General features: G+C 54.2%; 1 protein-coding gene across 1 annotated transcript in view; it reads left to right on the top strand.

The window, feature by feature from the left end:
• The window catches only part of MAP2K3 (mitogen-activated protein kinase kinase 3), a 40,193-nt gene extending 22,531 nt beyond the window's left edge, over positions 1-17,662 (top strand). Inside the window, exons 2-13 of the mRNA XM_010570344.1 lie at positions 5,222-5,254; positions 5,675-5,744; positions 7,630-7,678; positions 10,561-10,674; positions 11,168-11,287; positions 11,744-11,860; positions 12,021-12,072; positions 12,894-13,021; positions 13,666-13,743; positions 15,898-16,037; positions 16,808-16,853; positions 17,339-17,662. Of these exons, the coding sequence (XP_010568646.1) occupies positions 5,222-5,254; positions 5,675-5,744; positions 7,630-7,678; positions 10,561-10,674; positions 11,168-11,287; positions 11,744-11,860; positions 12,021-12,072; positions 12,894-13,021; positions 13,666-13,743; positions 15,898-16,037; positions 16,808-16,853; positions 17,339-17,422 (1,031 nt within the window). The 3' untranslated portion in view covers positions 17,423-17,662. The remainder of the gene's footprint in view (positions 1-5,221; positions 5,255-5,674; positions 5,745-7,629; positions 7,679-10,560; positions 10,675-11,167; positions 11,288-11,743; positions 11,861-12,020; positions 12,073-12,893; positions 13,022-13,665; positions 13,744-15,897; positions 16,038-16,807; positions 16,854-17,338) is intronic.
• Positions 17,663-17,890: the final 228 nt, after the last annotated feature.

Genomic DNA, 17,890 nt, shown 5'->3' with positions numbered 1-17,890 from the left:
GTGCGGGCGCTGTTCTTCATTTCTGGGAAACCATGGACAAGAAGCAAGGTAGATGTTGCAATTTCCAAAACACGTGGTGGGGGAGAGTGAAGGGCTGATTCTGGTGCTAAAAGGGACCGTGTAACTTTTTTGGGTCAATCTGCGCGGTTTTACTTCTTTCCTCTTGCTTGGGCGGGGGGTCAGTGTTTGCAGCTGGGGATCTATTTTTAAAGCACTGGAAACTTGCATGTTTTTTTGGGGGGGTGAAACACTGGCATCTTAATTGTAAAAAAAAAAAAAAAAAATCTAGCATGGCTAAAGGAAAATATTCAGAGGGAAAAGCTAGCTCCTGGCTCCGGTCTTGGTTGCATTCCTGGGACACAGGGTTTTCCAGCAGCTCTTGCGTGGTCGTCCCCTGCTAAAAAGCCTGTTGCATTGGAAAGGCGGGTGCCCACGGCAGTCAGGAGCTCTGATTCAGTGCAGGCTGACAGGTTGTTTTGGGGCTGCAAGGGGCTTTTTCTGAAGCGTGTTTTTTTCCTCCTCCTCGCTTGCTTTTTTTGCAGAAGTGGCGAGCGCGGGGCGGCGATGACCCGTCTGAGCCCCTCTCTGCAGTGGGACCTCGGCGGGCTGATGAGTGACGGCTTTCGGCAGGTTGAGGGCCCTTTTTCCACTTCCACAGATAGCTTTTTCCACTCTCAACGGTGGAAAATAGCACAAAGTGTGCCTGTGAGGAGCTGGCTCTTGTGACCAAAGCAACCAAATTCCCCCTCTCTGCTTTGCACCCTGCCTCTAATTTCTTTCTTTTTTTTTTTTTCCTTCATGCTTTTGTGTTCCAGCTCTTTCTTTGCAGCAGGGCTGGGATCCACCCTCCAGCCTTCTGCCCCCATCCATGGCATTCGACTCTCCTCCTCGGATCGAGGAGAACCGGGATGCATCCGAAACATTTTCCCCAGCACTAACAAAGCGGCGCGGCTCTGGAAGCAGCCTCCCGTGCTGCAGCCGTCCCCAGGATTTCACCTGGGGCTGGAACCAGAGCCTTGGGGAGGCAGCGGAGAGGTTTAATTTCAAAGGTCGGCTCAGGCAAATAGTTTTATTTACAGTTCTTTAGATTGTCCTGTTTGTTTCTCTCCACCTACGCCAGGAGAGGTGCAGCTTAATAGAACTGAAGTTGGTGGTGGCAAAGATGAAGATTCAGATGTTGAATTAAGCAGTTGCAGGAAATGTCTGTGTCAGTTCTTAGCTGGCAGAGGCTATAGCATGAGAAAAAAATTGTTAGGCTTTTTTTTTTTTTTCTTTCTTTAGGAGGAAATGGTTCCTTTCTTAGCATAAAGGATGCAGTTACGTGCCTGCAGCATCACGTGGGTTACAATCGTGTCTGCACCAGGAACTTCTGTCAGCTAATTTTCCCCCGCCCGGGTGCAAGGATCCGTACCGCATGCCCCCACGGCCGGCAGCCCCTTCTGCCGCCTGGAGGGCCCAGGGTTGGTAGCAGAACCCTGGGGCTTGCAGGGGTAGCCGGGACATGTCACCGACGTGACACCTTGTCCCGCTGCTGCCTTTTTTTGCCCACGTGGAGGGATCTCTAGTGAGGAGCTGCGTTGCTCTGTGCTTGCAGCCGCCCCTCCTGCAAGAGCCCAGTGCCCTGGGAAACTAGCGGGTTTCAAGGATTTTCAGGTGATGTAAACAGTTCTTCATGTTATAGCAGTTCCTCTTGCACCAACTCTGCTGGGATCCCAAATGCGGGATGGATGGTGCTGAGGCCTGGCCGGTGAGAAAGAGCTGACAGCAGCTGCCTGCGGGGGCTAAAAGCAAATGCTGCCCTGGGATGTACTCGGGACAGAAGGGCTTGAATTGCAAGGTCTTGTCATGCCCATCCCACTGCCTTTTTGTTCATCCCATTTTATTTTTCTCCCCACCCCCAGTCCTTCCTCCACCCTCATTCACCCTGAAACAAGTGCGTGGGTTTTTCCTGGGGGGGCTGCAGAGCCTCAGGAACAAGGTCACCTCCCGGAGGTGACACATCCAGCTCTGGGGCTTGCAGCAGGCAGCCCAGCAGCCACGGGGTGCTGGGAGGGGGGCAATTGCTGGGCTGTGCCCCCGTCTCTTGCACTGGGGCTCTGCCTGCCCCAAGCTGGCTGTGCAGAGCTTCAGGGTGGGACTGCTCATCTCTTTTTTTTTTTTTTTTTTTTTTCTCTTTTTTTTTTTTTTCCGGGCTGTGCTCAAGGGGAAGTGGTGCCTGCCCCACTCCACCTCTGCCCACCCAGACCCGCACTGCTGCTGCAAGCAGTGGGAAAAGCTTGCAGCAAGAAGCAGGAGTTTGGGTCAGCCTAGAGGGTGGTGGAAAACTCATGGCAAATACTGGGAGAGCCGTAACAGGCGAATCCAATCTCTGCCTCAGCTCCCCTGGCTGCAGGGCAGCATCGCGGGTGATTTTATTCCTGCAAGCATGGGCTGAGCTGGGTTTTCCGCTGGCGTAGGTGGCCCAGCCAGAGCCTGGGAGTGGTGGCAGAATACCTCCGGTTTAAATTGTGCTTTTTCAGATTGGAGCTGGGAAATACTTTTCGCGGCTAGGCAGGACGGGGTGGGAAGGGGATCGTTGCTGACCCAGGCGGTACGATGCTGGGAACTCAAGGGCAGCAGTTTGGGGGTACAGGGAAGTGGGGTGACGTGCAGGGCCCCTGTTATAGCAGAGTTCATAGGGGATGGCCAATGCGCAGAGGCAATAAATGACCCTCCTGTACTGTGCAGGGGGTTTGTAACGGGGAATCTCCGTGTCCCTTGCTGTCCCTCTAACCCGCGCTTGCAAATCCTCCTGCCTGCGAACTCGGGCTCCACAGAACAACGCTCCCTATTGATTCCCGACCCCAGACTGGGTGCTCCCAGCTCCTTCTGGCCTGGCTTTTGCAGCCAGGGCTAAGGAAGGGCTGACGCCGCAGCCTGCGGGACGCCTGGCTCCGGGAGCGTGTGGACCCTGCTCCTGCCCCGTGAGTCACCGCGCTGCGGCCGGCGCTGCCAGGGGAGCCGGCGGCACAGAAGGCGCTTTGTGCCGGCTGTGTGGGGTTACTATGGCAATTGGGGAGAAGGAGAGCAAACAGATTAAACAAAATACCAGCCGGAATGGGGGGCATTTCAGGGCTTCGTGTAAAGGTCTGGCTGGTAGCTGCTTTGGGGGGGCTGCGCGCAAACCGCTGTCTGCATTTCGGAGCAGGTCATGGAGGAGAAATGCTGGGTGCGAAGCTCCCGGTCAGCAGCGAGCTAAATCTGTCCCCCGGGATGGGATGGGATGGGATGTGTGAGCTCCCCGACCTGCCTGGGTGCAGAAGGACATTGGGGACCCCAGTTTTTAGGTTCTGTGGTCGGCCCCCCATGCTGAGTAGCGAGAGGCTGTGCGTGGGAAGGGGAGGCATTTCTGAACCCATGGATGGCATCTTTCCTTTGGCTCTGTTTTGCGTTTGCTTTCCTCGTTGCTCAACCGGGTATTTTGCAAAGTGTCATCAGTGGGCATGCTGGGCTGTTGATAGTCCCCCTTGCAGCCCTGCTAGATGGGTGATGGGGAAGGAAACTTTGCAGGCTCATGAAGTAGAAGCCGTGATTGCTGTGACATGGTCAGGTCTCCAGAGATGGTTTCCAGCCAAGCAGGATTGGTTTGGGGCGGAGCGGCTTGCTGGCTGGTTTCATTGAGCTGGAAGTTCGCATCGCTCCCGAAGCTCACGGGAATTGTGCTGGTCCCTTATGGGCCAGCTCTGATGCAGGAAAGGTGGCAGATAAGATGGGGATATGGACTGATCCGTGCCGATTCCCTCAGCAGGGAGGGATGCCGCTGGTCCAGCAGTTGGGACCTTTGCAGTATCTTGCAGACCAGCTTTCACCTGCAGCCTCAGTGAGGTTTGTGTTTGGGGGAGGACGGGACTGGAAAAGTGGATTTCAGGCACCTGTCTGAGCTGAGGCACCTGGAGCTGGGGGGGACACAGGGATGGGGACGGGAGCTGTCTGTGCTGGGAACGTGCTGGACGTGTATAGTCCTTCTGTCTCGCTGCTGCTGCTGCAGGAGCTCTCACACGGTGCTGTGTCTCCTGCTGAATTCCCAGCTCCTCGCCTCTCCCCTCCCTTCCCCGGCGGCCTTTGGAGTGCTGGACTTTGTCCGCACGCCTGTTCCCAGGAGCCAGGCAGGTAGGAGCTGTTTTGAAGCGGTGGCCAAGGCCACGCTGAGCCATCCCCTCCTAGCCCGGTGCCTGGAGCAAACATCACTCTTTGTGCTTTTTAATGCATCTTCCAGGTCCGTGCAGCCAGAAGCGCCTTTAACTGCAAAGTGCAGCTGCCCCCTCGTCTCTCTTGGGGGGGATCAGGACTTCGACGCTCTCAGCTGTATCACTTCAGCCCCCATCCCAGCCCCTCCGTGGTCTATTTATTTTCCCAGCAAGTCGGGGTAGGTGGGTGAGCTGTTTGCTGCTGGAGGAACGGCTGGGGCTTTGGCTGAGCAGCCGGGGGTCTGCGGCACAACAGGGAGCTGATTCTCAGCCCTGCGCAGGTCTCCTGCGCCCATTGCTGTCCCCTGGACCCCCACGCTGGTTCTCTCTTATCCCTGTGGTTTCATCTGCAAGTGTTTGGTCTGCCCTGGACCTGTCTGAACCCTGTTTCCCTCTGCGGTAGCGGGTTATGTTATCTCAGTGCCGTTTGGAGTTGGGGAGGAGCGGGAAGAGAGCATCCTCTCGCCAGTCACTCCTGATGGGATCGTGCCTTGTCTGGTGGGGTCTCAGCCTCTGCAAGCCTAGGTTTGTGGCCAGTTTGCTACTGGCTTTTATAGTCAGCTCCTGGTTTTGTCCTGGTTTCCCTTTGTTGGGTGTGGAGTGTCCCCTCTCCTGCTGGGAGCGACTCCTTGGGTTTTTCTTGAGGTTTGGTGGCTGTCACCCTCCGTGCCAAATCTAACCCACGCTACGGAATGGCTCTGGCTCTTCCGAAGAAAGCCTGGATGGGGGCTGAGGGGCTGTGGGGGCAAGGAGGAGCCGGACAGGGAGAGTTTTTCGGGAACCCTGGGCATCACTAATGGCGTGGGGACCTCTTGTGGCTGGAGAAATGGGGATCGGGCCAGCCTCAGCTGGGCTCCGGCAGCCCAGTCTGCCTGCAGCGTAACTGGGATATTGCTCTCCTTGGGCCGTGCATGGGATCCGTGAGGGATGCGGGGTTGGTACCTGGTGGGTCTGGAGCATGAAGGCTGAGCCGGTGTCTCCCTTCTCTCTTTCAGATTCCAAAGGATCCTTGGAGCCGCACAAACCAGGTAAGTGCCCAGCAGAAATTGCAGCTTTAACCCATGTCCTGAATATCAGCAATTAAAATCCCCCAAGAGAGGGGACTGTTAATGGCCATGAGGGGTAAAGAGCACTTTTGGGGTGTCTGAGGAGCACTGCAAGGCAGTGCTTGGCTGCAAGACTTGGAAAATACTCTCCGTCAGTGCAATCCTGGGTATTTCTGCAGGCAAATGCTCAACAGGGACATCGAGACCCACTTGTGCTTCTGGCTATTGCCTGAAATTTTGGGCAAATGGTCATGACCTCTGTGACCTTCTTGTCATCTTGCTGTAGCTGCAGTGTAGGGGATCCAGGCCCTGCCTCCCCTACCTGGTTGCTGCAGGCAAGAAGATGCTTGAAGGAAGAAAAGTAAGAATGCCAGTTGCTCATGTGTGCATCTTCTCTTCCAGCGAAAAGCAAGAAGAAACGGGAACTGAGGATAACATGTGTCCCCATCAAACAGCCCGTTGCCAACACAACGTAAGTGTCTCTGTTGCTTAAAGTCAGCCGGCGATTCTCTGGAGCTGGATTCAATGCCGTGTCAAGGGGAATGGCCCATGTAGACTTTACAGAATCAGGATAGTTAATTTTTTCTCTTAAGCTCTGGCTTCCGGGTGATGAGAAGGAATTACACACGTATGCGCATGTGCATACACACACATACACAGCGTGTGTCTCTCTGGGAGGTGCCTGTTTGACTTGAAATGACTGAAAGGCAAAGGCTAGGAGACTGCTGGGAGACTTCAGTCTTCCTGCCATGGCTGTGCCGGTGCCAAAGGGCAAAGGCGTGGTGGAGAGAGCAAATCTGCCCGAGGGAAGAAGAGGGAAAGGTTTTGAATGCTGGGGAAGAGAAGGGCTGGAGGCAGCTGGACCACGGCAGGAGCAGGGGGATGAGGGTTGGGGGATGCCCTGCCATGCAGAGCATCCTACCCCTGACCCACATGTGTGTCAGGGCTAGTTTGAGTTGTTTGCAGCTCCCTGCCTTGGTGCGAGGAGGACGTGGATGTCTTGCGTTGCTGTGCCGTGCACTGCTCAGTGCTGGGGTCCGGTGCCCAGCTATATCTCAGGGCACCGGAATTTCTCTCTGCCCCATTTATTTTGTGCAGCTGATGCTTGTTACGCTGTGGAGGAGAGCCCAGGGTAGTGGCACTTGGTTTGACAAAGAGCAGACGGCTTAAATTCCTCTTCCATGGTGCTCTTCCAAAACACCTTGGGCTGCTGCATCTCCACTACTGAGCCTTGTTTGCTCCAGAAACCCTTACTAAAGACCCTCCCAGCTCCAGGAAAGCAGTGAAATCCCCAAAGAAGAAATAACACTACCAAAACCCCAGGTAGATAGGGCAGATCTGCTGGAGGGGGAGCCAGGGGAACTCCCCCGTTAATGCTGTGCAGCCTAGCATGCACACGCCGAGCCCCGCATGCAACAGCCACCTCCTTCCCCCGTGGGTGCATCTGTCTCTGCTCCTATCGTTGTTTGAATTTCCCCTCGAGAAGGCATCGTGCCGGAGTTTGTGGGGCGCTTGCATGCCCAGAGGCTGGTGCAAGCTATCCACAGCTCCTTTTCAAGCTGCAGTGCAAATATTTGCGCAGTGCAAGGCTTTTGCTGTGAGCTTGAAGTACTTTCTTGAAGCCGGAGGTTGCCTTATTGCTCTGACAGGAATTGAGAGGCTAAACCAGTTGGGCAATCTCCACTCTTAGAAGGTCCTAGGGGTTGGGGAGAGCAGAGAAGCAAAGCACGAGGGACAAAAAGCTCATGTCGGCTCTAAAAGTACCATGTTGCCCATAATGGGAAGTGGGCAGCGATGAGGAAAAAAGCCATAAGGGAAGACTTTCGCCTGCATGGTGTTGTGCAAAGCGTGACACTGAAGTGCTGCCTGCTCTGCCTGCCACGCTGCCTGAAACAGGCCCGCGAGTGTACACAAATGACTCACGGGTGAGGAATTACCTGTTGTTCCCTCGGCGTGCGTTTCGGGCTACGTGGCTGTCCTGTTACAACACCTGCCTGTCAAAACATGACAGCTGAGCTGCTCTGCCACAGAAACGTCTCATCCCGTCGGTCTCGGTTCCTTGGGCTCATCTCCTGAGCAGGGATGGTTTCGTAGCCTGTTGGTTTGATGCACGTCTCGCCTAGCTGACTCTCTGGGGTTCTCGCTGCCTGCGTGCAGTGAGTGCCTCGTGGGTGTGGGTTGAGGTGTTACTGGCACGATTAAAGCATTTGTGTTTGGAGGGGGCTGGGTTGAACCCACGACAACAAGGCACGGTGGAGAGCAGCGGCTGAAAGTGCTCGAAGGAACGTGAAACCTGGCTCTGGCCAAGAGGGTTAATGAAGCTGAGCTTTCTCACGATACGCTCTCTTTTCTTGCAGGCCCCCGAGGAACTTGGACTCCAGAGCGTTCATTACCATCGGAGATAAAGTACGTGACAATGTGGTTTCTTTTTCGCTTGCTTCCAATTTTGTTTGCCCCATGTGTGTAGAGTTTCATGGATCATGCCTGACAACCTGTCAGATCACACCTTGAGATTTCAGAGCACCCCGTGAGAAGGATGGTGCCCTCCTGGTGCAGCCTCATGGGATGCATCTTTGCAGGGACGAGACATCCCGCAGCAGGACCTTTCCCCTGTGGAGCAATGGAGTGTCTGTGTGTATTTAGAGCAGTGACCGTTGGGGAGCTGAACATGTCACCCCGCCTGCAAGACGGCTCGTCTCTGAGCCTGAGCACTCGCTGGCTGGTCTCTCCTGCCTGCGGGCAGTCCCTGCAAGGCAGATGGGTGGCATCGGAGGCTAGCTGTGCAGTTTTGTCCGTAGTGGGAGATCACAGCAGTCCCTTGATAGCCCCGCCAGCCACCTGGGTCTGAATGGATGGACCCAGACCATCTGCCCGAAATCAGCGTGGCCTCATCACGCTCTCCGGCTGCCCCAAACAAAGTCCCCTTTGTCCTGCGTACCCGCAGGGCTGCGTTACTGCCTGTGGCCCAGGAAGAGCTGGGCACAAAGCTTCTCTCCGGCTCTCCAAAGATTTTCCTAGTGACCTGATGAAAAACACTGCTAGAAATAGCCGCTGTCTCTCTTTTATTTCATTCTCTTGTTACGGGCTCTCTTGGGGCTGCAGAAGGCTGTTTGCAAGCGAGCTAAAAATACCATGCATTGGATCAGCCCTATATCTAGCTGCTTACCTTCCAGGCTGGGAGGTGGCTTGGCTGATGGGATCTGGGTCCCTCAGCCTCAGGGCAAGGTTTTAGGGTTAGGGGAGAGGGGAGGAAGCTTTGGCCGGGTCCAGGGAACAATCCTGCTGCCTGTGCCGTTTTCTGGCCATTGTGTCGTGTGTATTAATAGCTCAGGGAGAGATGCTCTCTGTAGCAGCCTGGGCATGGTGTGTGCAAGGGGAGAGTGCTGTACCTTGGGGAAAGCTCTCTAGACTCCCTTCCTTCCCTGCTCTGCCTCCTCCGTTGTTTACAGGAGGGGACTGGTCCAGGTGTTTTGGAGTGACATGGTGGAGGAAGAGGGCTTGGGCAGAAGGCCAGCTTTAGGCTGTGGGGCTGGATGACGACCTCGGGTCCATTGGATCTGTGCAGGCGATGCCGTGTGTCCCATTACCAGGGGAGGGGAGCACCAGCTCCGTCGGTGCATCGCCTCTTGTTGCTGGGCAGGGCAATGCTGGTTCCTGGAGTGTGCTGGGAACCGCCAGCTTCTGGGGAAGCCTTAGGGTAAATGCCAGGAAAAAAACCCAAAACAATAACCTGGAACAACTGCAAAACACATGTCCTGAAAAGCACCACCAGATCCTTCCTGGAGGCCCCTGCAGGAGCTGCGAGCCTGCACTGCTGCTCTGCCAGCTTCCCGGGGCGGCGGGGTGTGGGGGGTTCGACATGTCCCCCTTAGCCCTGCTCTCCTCGTTTCTGCATCCACTGTCCTGCCCAGGAAAGGGCCGGCACCTTCCTGTGCTGGGCAGCACATAGCTCAGCGCTGAGCTCAGGCACAAGACCTCCCTTGCTCCCTGGCCTCGGCCGTCTGCCAGGCACATCTGGCTCGAATAAATGGAGCCGGGGCTGGCAGGAAGGTCCGGCAGAGCTGGTCGCTGCTGGCCGTGCCGTGGCCAGTGCCGAGGGGAGCTTGCTGGCCAGGAGCCCGGCAGCCACATCTCCCAGTTTGGCTCCTTAACGCCAAAGGCTGTTTCCTCTCCGCTCTGGGCGTAGCTCGCAGGCACGGTATCCGGCGCTGTGCCGTGCGTGTTTCCCACCCTCGCTGCCTTTGTGGCTACTGGGGCAATTTGGCATCCTGGTATTATTTTTGTTCCCTGAGACCGGAGGAAAACTGGAGGCTGGATAAAGCCTGGCTAAAAGAAGGCCTGTGACTTATTAGGAGCGATGAACGCAGCGTCCAAAAATAGCCCACGTCTCACTCAAACGGTTTGTGCCCTGCCCAGCAAAGGAGGCAATTACAGGGTAACGCGTCTTTAGGGAAACTTGTCTGTGGGTTGTGCAGGAGCTCGCTGGCTCCCTGCTGTGTGGGGCACTCGCTTGTCTGAGCACTGGCGATGGTTTTTTTCCAGCTTGAAGCGAGACTTATGTAGTTGCGCTTGCCTGAGCTCCTTTGCTGGTGCTACCTCATGTTTTACCTTGCTGGCTGCTTTCTGATGGTGGGAGAAAGTATCGAAAGTGGGTAAAACCCATTTGAGCTCCCCAATAATTAGGAATTGAGTTGCTGGGTTGCTGTGTGCACCATCCCATCTAAGAGAGGCTTTGCACAGGTGAAGGTGTTATTAGACACGGAGTTGTGTTTGTCACCAAAGATCTCTTGGGATGTGGGGCGAGGTGGGGGATCCCCGGCTGTGCACGGGGATTTGGAGCGGTGGCAGAGGCTCCTGACTGCTGCCCGTGTTGGCACAGGAGCTGTTAACATCCTGCAAATAGTTCAGCAACCACAGAAATACCCTTGTGTGGGTAATCCCAAGCAGGCAGAGAGGCACCAACCTTTGGTGCCCTTTCCAGTGGCAGCGTGCCCTGGCTTAAAGGATGAAAGTCCTGCTCTCTAGCTGCAGAGGGGGAATTAAATGAGCCCTGATGAGTACGGGGTGAGAGGGTTTGGGCTCTGGTTCAACAGAGCAAAAAATATACCCATCTTCTCTAAGCATGGTGCCCCTGGTACGTATAGGAGCTGGTGGAGTCCTGTAGGTACCATCAAAATGCTCTGCGTGATTAAGCTGCAAACGTTGGACCTCTGCTGACACCCTTGTTGATAAGCATGCTTGTATCTGATTTTTTTTTTTTTTTTTTTTTTGTGTCTCTCTCCCCAAAGAACTTTGAGGTGGAAGCTGATGACCTGGTGGCAATTTCAGAGCTGGGCCGTGGGGCCTACGGCGTGGTGGAGAAAGTCCGGCACGCGCAGAGCGGCACCATCATGGCCGTGAAGGTGAGGACGGCTGCTTGCTGAGGGGGATGGAGATCAAGATGTGCAGCTCCAAGGGAGTGGAGAGACTCTGCTGAGCTCCACCAGTCACGGCAAAATGGGGACAGGCTCAGTTTGGCAGTCTCTGGTATTCCTGGTGTGGTTTGGCTGTTGAAGGGTCTGCGCTGATACCAGCTGGGCACTGGGGGGGTGGTCAGCAGGCTTTGAAATCCAGGCTTGGTGCCCGCAGTTAGATACAGTGCGAGGTTTGGATGTCAGAGTGCTTGTCCAGGCTGCTGGCCTGATCCTGCATGCACTGCAGAGCTTACCAAGGTTTATCATTCATTAGGGTGCTGTCTGGAAAAGGGAATCTGGGCATCTCCTGGGTGCTGCTGGCTGCAAAATAAGCATAAAACGCTTGCCCTGGCCTCAGAACCAGAGGTCCTCTGAGTCAGATTGAGGGATAATGGTGTTATCCCACCTACGTCAAACCCCTCTTCTTTCATATTTGTCTCAGAGGATTCGAGCGACTGTGAACACTCAGGAGCAGAAGAGGTTATTGATGGACTTGGACATCTCCATGAGGACAGTTGATTGCTTCTACACTGTCACCTTCTACGGAGCCCTCTTCCGTGAGGTACTGAGCTGGTGGATGGCTGGTGGGCTCCGCAGCACCTGGGGCCTGTGCGATTGCGCTGAAGGCACTACGCTGTCCCAAACCAAAGTTTGAGATGCTGCCGTGACTTAAAGTCAAAGGCTTGCCTCCTTCAGGCAGCGTTGACCAGGTCCCATTCCTCACTTCCACGGCAGATGCCTGAGCACGGTGTCCATGGCCCGGACTGATTTTGAGTAGACTCTCAAAGGGAGACCATCGCAGGTAGCTTTGCTGGTACCTGGACATCTGTTGCCCATCGCTATCTAGTGCGGAGCCTCTGTGCTGGTGGCCATGGCCAACAGCAGCTGTGTGGCAGGGACCTTTGCTTGCCCTGTGTGGAAGGGACAGTGTCCAGTTGTCTGTCCATCCCCACCACTCCCTTCAGCTCCCCGGGATTTCCAGGGAATTCCCTCTCAACTGCTTTCTCTCTGTCTGCAGGGCGACGTGTGGATCTGCATGGAGCTCATGGACACCTCCCTAGATAAATTCTACAAGAAAGTACTGGAGAAGAAGAAAACCATCCCTGAAGACATTTTGGGGAAAATGGCCGTGTCTGTGAGTGCCTCTTGGGTTCTAAAGTGGTTTTGTGCATCCCCTGAGCCTGTTGGAGGTCTCTGTTGAGGCCTGCAGCATGTGGAAACAGGTGCTGTGTTTGCAGTGGAAGACTGGTGCCGTGTGTGACTAATGGGTACTCTTTTGCTCTGTTTGTCCCCAGATTGTACGAGCTCTGGAGCATCTGCACAGTAAACTGTCCGTAATCCATAGAGGTAGGTGCTGGATGGGGTTAGTGTGATGTTGCTGGAGATACAGCCTTGAAATAAATTACACGAGGACTCCTTTTCAGGAGATGCATGGTGTGTCACTGCCTACAGTGGGGTCTAATGGTACTTAGGACCGTGGTGGACAGATCTAGATGCCCAAGGCTTGTTCCTGAAATGTATCCCTCATGTGTCTGCTTGCATGATATTGTTCTCTTCCTCCTTTCCAGATGAAGGGTTGAATACAGTAACTGAATTCCTCACTACCTGTATTTTTATGGACATTTGTGTCTATCTCTGAGTACAGAGGTGCCTTGAAGGCAACTCTCAGGGGCAAAATCCCCATGCCTTCCAGGCTGGGTGGTTCTAGCAAGGTGAGGGACTGAAGGAGACCTTATAAAAATCAGAGACAGGAATTGTAACACCAAGGTCCTGCTCTTCATTCTGGTGTAGTTCCTTCTGTACTTGTGGACAGATCATGATGGGCATGAGACAAGCTGTCCCGAGAACTTGGTAGAGCTGGGCTTTTAAGACTGTGTTGGCCCCATAAACCTCTCCTAAGGAGCTGGGCATTAATTCCTCGATATTTTATTTCAACCTTTGGACCTGCCTCATTAGAGAGGAGGCCTGTTCTGCCTGGAGGGCATGGTTACAGTTTTACCTGTGACCAACTTTTATTGAAATAAAAGACTGGTGGGGTTTTGTCTCCGTTCCCTTGTGTTAGGGCCTGCCTGGTCCCCTCCCAGGTCGGCAGGGAGTTGCCCATCTTGTCTCAGGCTCTGCAATACCTCTGCAAAGGCCGATCTGCCCTCTTGTGTTCTCTCTCTTAGATGTGAAACCTTCGAACGTGCTGATCAACAAGGAGGGACATGTGAAAATGTGCGACTTTGGGATCAGTGGCTACTTGGTGGACTCGGTTGCAAAAACCATGGATGCTGGCTGCAAACCATACATGGCTGTAAGTGTGCTCATGTGGGACTGGAGCCGGCAGCCTTCAGCCTTGACTCGAAGAGGCTGCTGCTTGGAAATCAGTCTTGGTTCACCTCTGTCCTGAGACAGAAACCACTTCAGAGTGCTCTGGGCTTCCTGACTCAGCAGAGTTCTCCAAGGATGGGATTACCTTCCCTGTAAGCCCTGCTCTGTGTGTTAATACCGTAGCAGGCTCTTCCTCTGCCACCTTCCATTTGCAGAAGGGTAAAAGACTGGCTGGTGCTGGCTGTGGTGGTTGGAAGGGCTGCTCCTTGTTGGCTAGAAAATGCTGAGGCTTTTCTTGGCAGGATCATTTCATTTCATCCTCGAGTCAGTATGAATTTCCCTTTGCCATCTGTGGCATCTGTGTAGGTAGCTCATGCTCCTGGGACAGGGATTATGCTGCAGGGATAGTACAAGTCTCCCTCAGGAGCTGGAGGGGAGAGTTTGTGAGTTGTGTGGAGCAAGATCTGGCTTTCATCAGTGCTAGATTTAACCTCAGACCCTGCCCCCATGGGGACATGAGCCAGGGGAATCCACCCAACCTGGGTTTTGGAGCCAGAGATTTGCTCAGTGGGGTTTGCCCTGAGGAAATGAGATAGAGTTGTAATATCTTCCATTTTGCTGTTACAGCCAGAAAGAATAAACCCTGAGCTGAACCAGAAGGGCTACAACGTGAAGTCGGATGTCTGGAGTCTGGGGATCACAATGGTAATGCCAAGGGCTGGGACTGGCACCCTGCAGCCCTGGGGTTGGGTTGGGATGGGGTCTGCTCTGGCTGGGCTCTACCCCTGCCGTCAGCAACTAAATTCTGAGCGTGATAGCTTAAGGCATGAGATTACATGCCCTGGGCACAGGGTGGAGGTGCTGCCCAGTGCACACAGGGGTACCTCACCCAGGGCAGGTAGCTGTGAGCCGGTGTGTGCTCACCACTGCTGCGGCTCTTGCCGAGTTGGCTGGCAAGCTTGCCAGGAGATAATCCATTCTCTGCCCTTTCTCTTTCCTCCTCTCCCTTCTTGCTGGATCCTGGGGGATACAAAAAGGCCTGTTATTCCCACGTGGTTCCCTTGTACCCTTCCACTTGGTTTCACAGAGCTAGTTGTGTACAATGCCAGCTCCAAATAGCTCCACTTAGCTCTGAACTATGTTGATGTGGATGGCAGGCTCCCAGCGGGCACTATGTGGATGACAATGGGCTTAGTTGGGCATTCAGGAGTCTGACTTCTAATTGCTCTGCAGTTCCCTATGCGCTGGCTGGAGAGGTAGTTAGCGGAGCAGGGTTTGCTGCGGCGGGGTCACAGCTTTCCTGCGTGCAGCCCCCTCCCAGGTTACCAAAGCCTTGCAGGAGTATTGGGGTGAGTTAGCCTGCCCTGCTGCAGCCAGGGGTGCTGTGCATGGTTTGCAGCGAGTCCTGCCTGCAGCAGGACTTGCTGCAATCACAGCAGCCAACAGGAAGGGGAAATACTTTCAGTGCCAAAATCGCAGCTGCTCAGGATGGTTTATCTACCTCCTGCAAGAAACGGATCTTGCAGAAAGCAGCTGAAATCTTCTGGCGCCAGAGGACAAAGGAAATCCCAGCTGTTGGCTTGAAGGGGATGCCGCCTGGGAACGTGTCTCTCACTTTGCAGGAGACTGGCTCTCTGTGGGTAGATTATTTTCAGGAATTTTTCCTGCACCCTGTTAGCCGTGACCTTTGAGTGCTGCATCTCTGCATTTGTGTGCGCTGTGCAGATCTCTTAGGAAATATTCCCTCTTCCCCAGCTAGTTTTGTCTGCAGCGCCAAACCCAAGCCCCTCTCCTTCGTGTCTCCATGCCAGTGCAGAGCTGGGCTGGCTGGCTGGAAATGTAATCAGCTCCGGCTTTCCTCCCGAGATGCAGGAAGCTGTGGGATGGGAGATTGCATGAATGACGAAATCTCTCAACCTTTCCAAAGCTGGATGGGAGAGGGGACCTTGCTGAAAGCCTGCCAGCTTGCAGCTGAACGGAGCCCCGACCTGTCTGATTCCCTCTAATGTCTTCCTCCTGGGCTGGCTTCCTGGTTTTGGTTTTTTTTTTTTTTTTTATTTCTGAAGAGGATTGATTTATTTCAGACTGGCTGGTTTTAGGGCCATTGAGTTACAGGGCTAATCCAGGCCTTTCTGGGCTGGTGGCTTCATTCAGTTTTCCAGCAGCGGGAGCTGAGCTTCCCCGACCCGAACCAGAGGCGGGTGGGGGCATCTGGCTCTGCCCCATGTCCTTTCAGGTTTCTTATTCCTCCCATCCTGTCCCACCCTGGAAGGCAGGTCTGGAGGTTCTGTTGCCCATTTCGAGATGGGAGCTGACCCTTGGCATGAGGAGACTGCCCAAGAGCTGTGATGGGCTTTTTCCTGCTTGAATGGGTGATGGAGCAGAGGTGACGTGTAGGAAGGACCCAGTAATTGAGGTGGTTTTGGCAAAGATCTTCATAAGTGATGTTCTAGCACTTGGTTTTTCTTGGGTTTGTGGAATTTTTTTTTTTGCGTCTGGCTCATATAGTACTAACCTGAAGCCCAGAGGCTGCCTTATGGCGAGCAAAGCACTTTGGAAGCCAGTGCAGAAACGGTGTGCTGTTATTATTATCTTTTTAAATAATCCCATTTTACATACCTTTGGCGGCTTCCCCTAAATGCATTAATATGCTGAGCCAGCCTCAAAAGGAAGTATTTTTGGCCTCTGGGTCTTTGTATGTAAAAAAAAGAGAAAAAAAAAAAAAGTGGTATGACCCAAATTGAAAATGGTTTGTAAAGAAAGAGGTTTTTCATTTTGAATCTGAGCTGGCTGAGGTAGGCAGGCTGCGTGGGGTCGTGCTCATCCCAGTGTCTCACGTCAGCCTGTCTCCATCCTCAGATCGAACTGGCCATTCTTCGCTTCCCGTACGAGTCCTGGGGGACCCCGTTCCAACAGCTCAAGCAAGTGGTGGAGGAGCCCTCGCCCCAGCTGCCCGCTGATCGCTTCTCCAAGGAGTTTGTGGACTTCACGGCACAGTGGTGAGTCTCTGGCAGGGACTGGTGGCTTCTCCCAGCCCGGCTGAAGAGGAGCCCTGATCTGTGGGGGTTGGAGCAAAACGTGGGGCTGGCTTTGTCATCCTTTCAGAGCCCATTCCTCCCCATCTTGCCGTACCGAGGCTGGTGCTTGGCCATGGCAGGAAACGCTGCCTAAACTGGTTTTGCTCTCGGCTTGACTCACCCAGGCTGGTTGGAAGGCACAGAGGTTTCTCTTCCCCTTCTGCTGTCGCTGCTGCTGAAATTTTGGTGGTTTCTGGCAAAGAGGCAATGAAACGAGAACAAACCCCTGGCAGCGTCTGGGTACCACTGGGTGAAAGCCGATTTGTGGTTTTGTGGGTAGCTGCTCCCCTTGGGGTGTTCCTTTGCTCCCTGGGTGCTGCTTGGAGTTGCCAGGCAGAAGTGAGCCCACCAAGGCAAGGCTCACCCTACGGGTGGTGGGAAACCATCTCTTCTCCCCTCCCATTTGTTCTGGTCTGTGCAGACAAGCAAGGTTGTGCGGGGCAGACAGCAGCGAGCTGCTTGGCTTGTGCTTTTTGTGGCAAAACGCTATGAGTTGTGCTTTTCCAGTTACCTGCCTGGCCGCTTTGCTGGTGGTTCAAACCTGCTCGGCTGAGGAGGGAGGGGAATGGGTGCTGCCCACGAGAAGGATGTCATGTTGGCTGGGAAGGGGAGGGGATCCCTTGTGTCAGACCACATATAGGGAAAAAAAAAAAAAACCTACAGCCTTTCTCTCCTATTTTTTTGTCTTCCAGCTTAAGGAAGAACCCCGCTGAGCGAATGAACTATTTAGAACTTATGGTAAGCGTGAAGCCATTTCTGCTGGTCTTTATCGCAGTGTGTTTTCAAAAGTCAAACAAATGGCCCAGCAGGCCCTAGGAAAATGGGACAACAGGATGTGTGGGTGATTTTTTTCAGGCATGGAGCGGGATGGGTGTAATGTGTCTAATGTGGAAGGGTGTGTTGATTTCATGGGTGGTAAAGTCAGGGTTTCTAGGTGTTTTCTCCCTCTGTGTTACCTGCTCTTGGTGAGTTTAGACCTCAAATGGTGGTCTAACCCCAAACCCAAGGTGGGCTGTCCTGCTGGGGTTGAACCTAGAAATGCCAAACCTGAAAGTGTTAGTTAATCTTTAAGCTAAAGGATGGCATCTGTGGGAGCCTGGGGAGGAGGTTGGTGTCCACCTCTCCAGAAGCACCTTGCCAGCTGCGCGACATCCCCCAGGGACTGCTCTTGGGCTTGTCTGTCCTTGGGTGTCAGCTGATGTCGTCTCTGGTCTCGTTGGCAGGAACACCCTTTCTTTACCTTGCACGACACCAAAGAGACTGACATGGCCTCCTTCGTGACAGAGATCCTCGGGGAAGACTCCTAACTTAAACCTCATGGCTTCGTGCAGTCCCCTCCATCCTGGCTTCCCTGCAGAAGAGCAAATGAGGACTTGAGTTAATGGTGGTTTGCACAAATCGCACTTCCCCCAACCCGTGGGCATCTCTGGCCCCATCTGGCCTCGCAATCTCTTTTTCTCTTTGCCCTCTAAACGAAATCCCCCAGGATGAGCCTTCTGAAGCCAACACCTTTCCAACTAAGCCACGGAGACCGAAGGCTCGGGAGTTCCCCGCTGATGCCAGCGTATCCCTCCCGGGGAGAGGACTGTGCCTGTGGCACCCGAGCAGGGCCAGGACAGAGGGTGCCGGCGGGCATCTCCCCTCCCCGGCAGCCTGGTGCACAGCGCAGGGGATATGTGTTTCTCTGCTGCCTGGGGAAGGCGGAGAGAAAAAATGCTGCTGCGCTTGCCCCACTCTTCTCCCCTGCCTGCCCAAAGCCCCTTCCCCAGAGTCTG

This window comes from Haliaeetus leucocephalus, unplaced genomic scaffold (assembly GCF_000737465.1).
Source record: "Haliaeetus leucocephalus isolate CR32 unplaced genomic scaffold, Haliaeetus_leucocephalus-4.0 Scaffold295, whole genome shotgun sequence".
NCBI lineage: Eukaryota > Metazoa > Chordata > Aves > Accipitriformes > Accipitridae > Haliaeetus > Haliaeetus leucocephalus.
The sequence above is the reverse complement of the archived record's forward strand: the minus strand, read 5'-3'. Positions and strand labels throughout refer to the sequence as shown.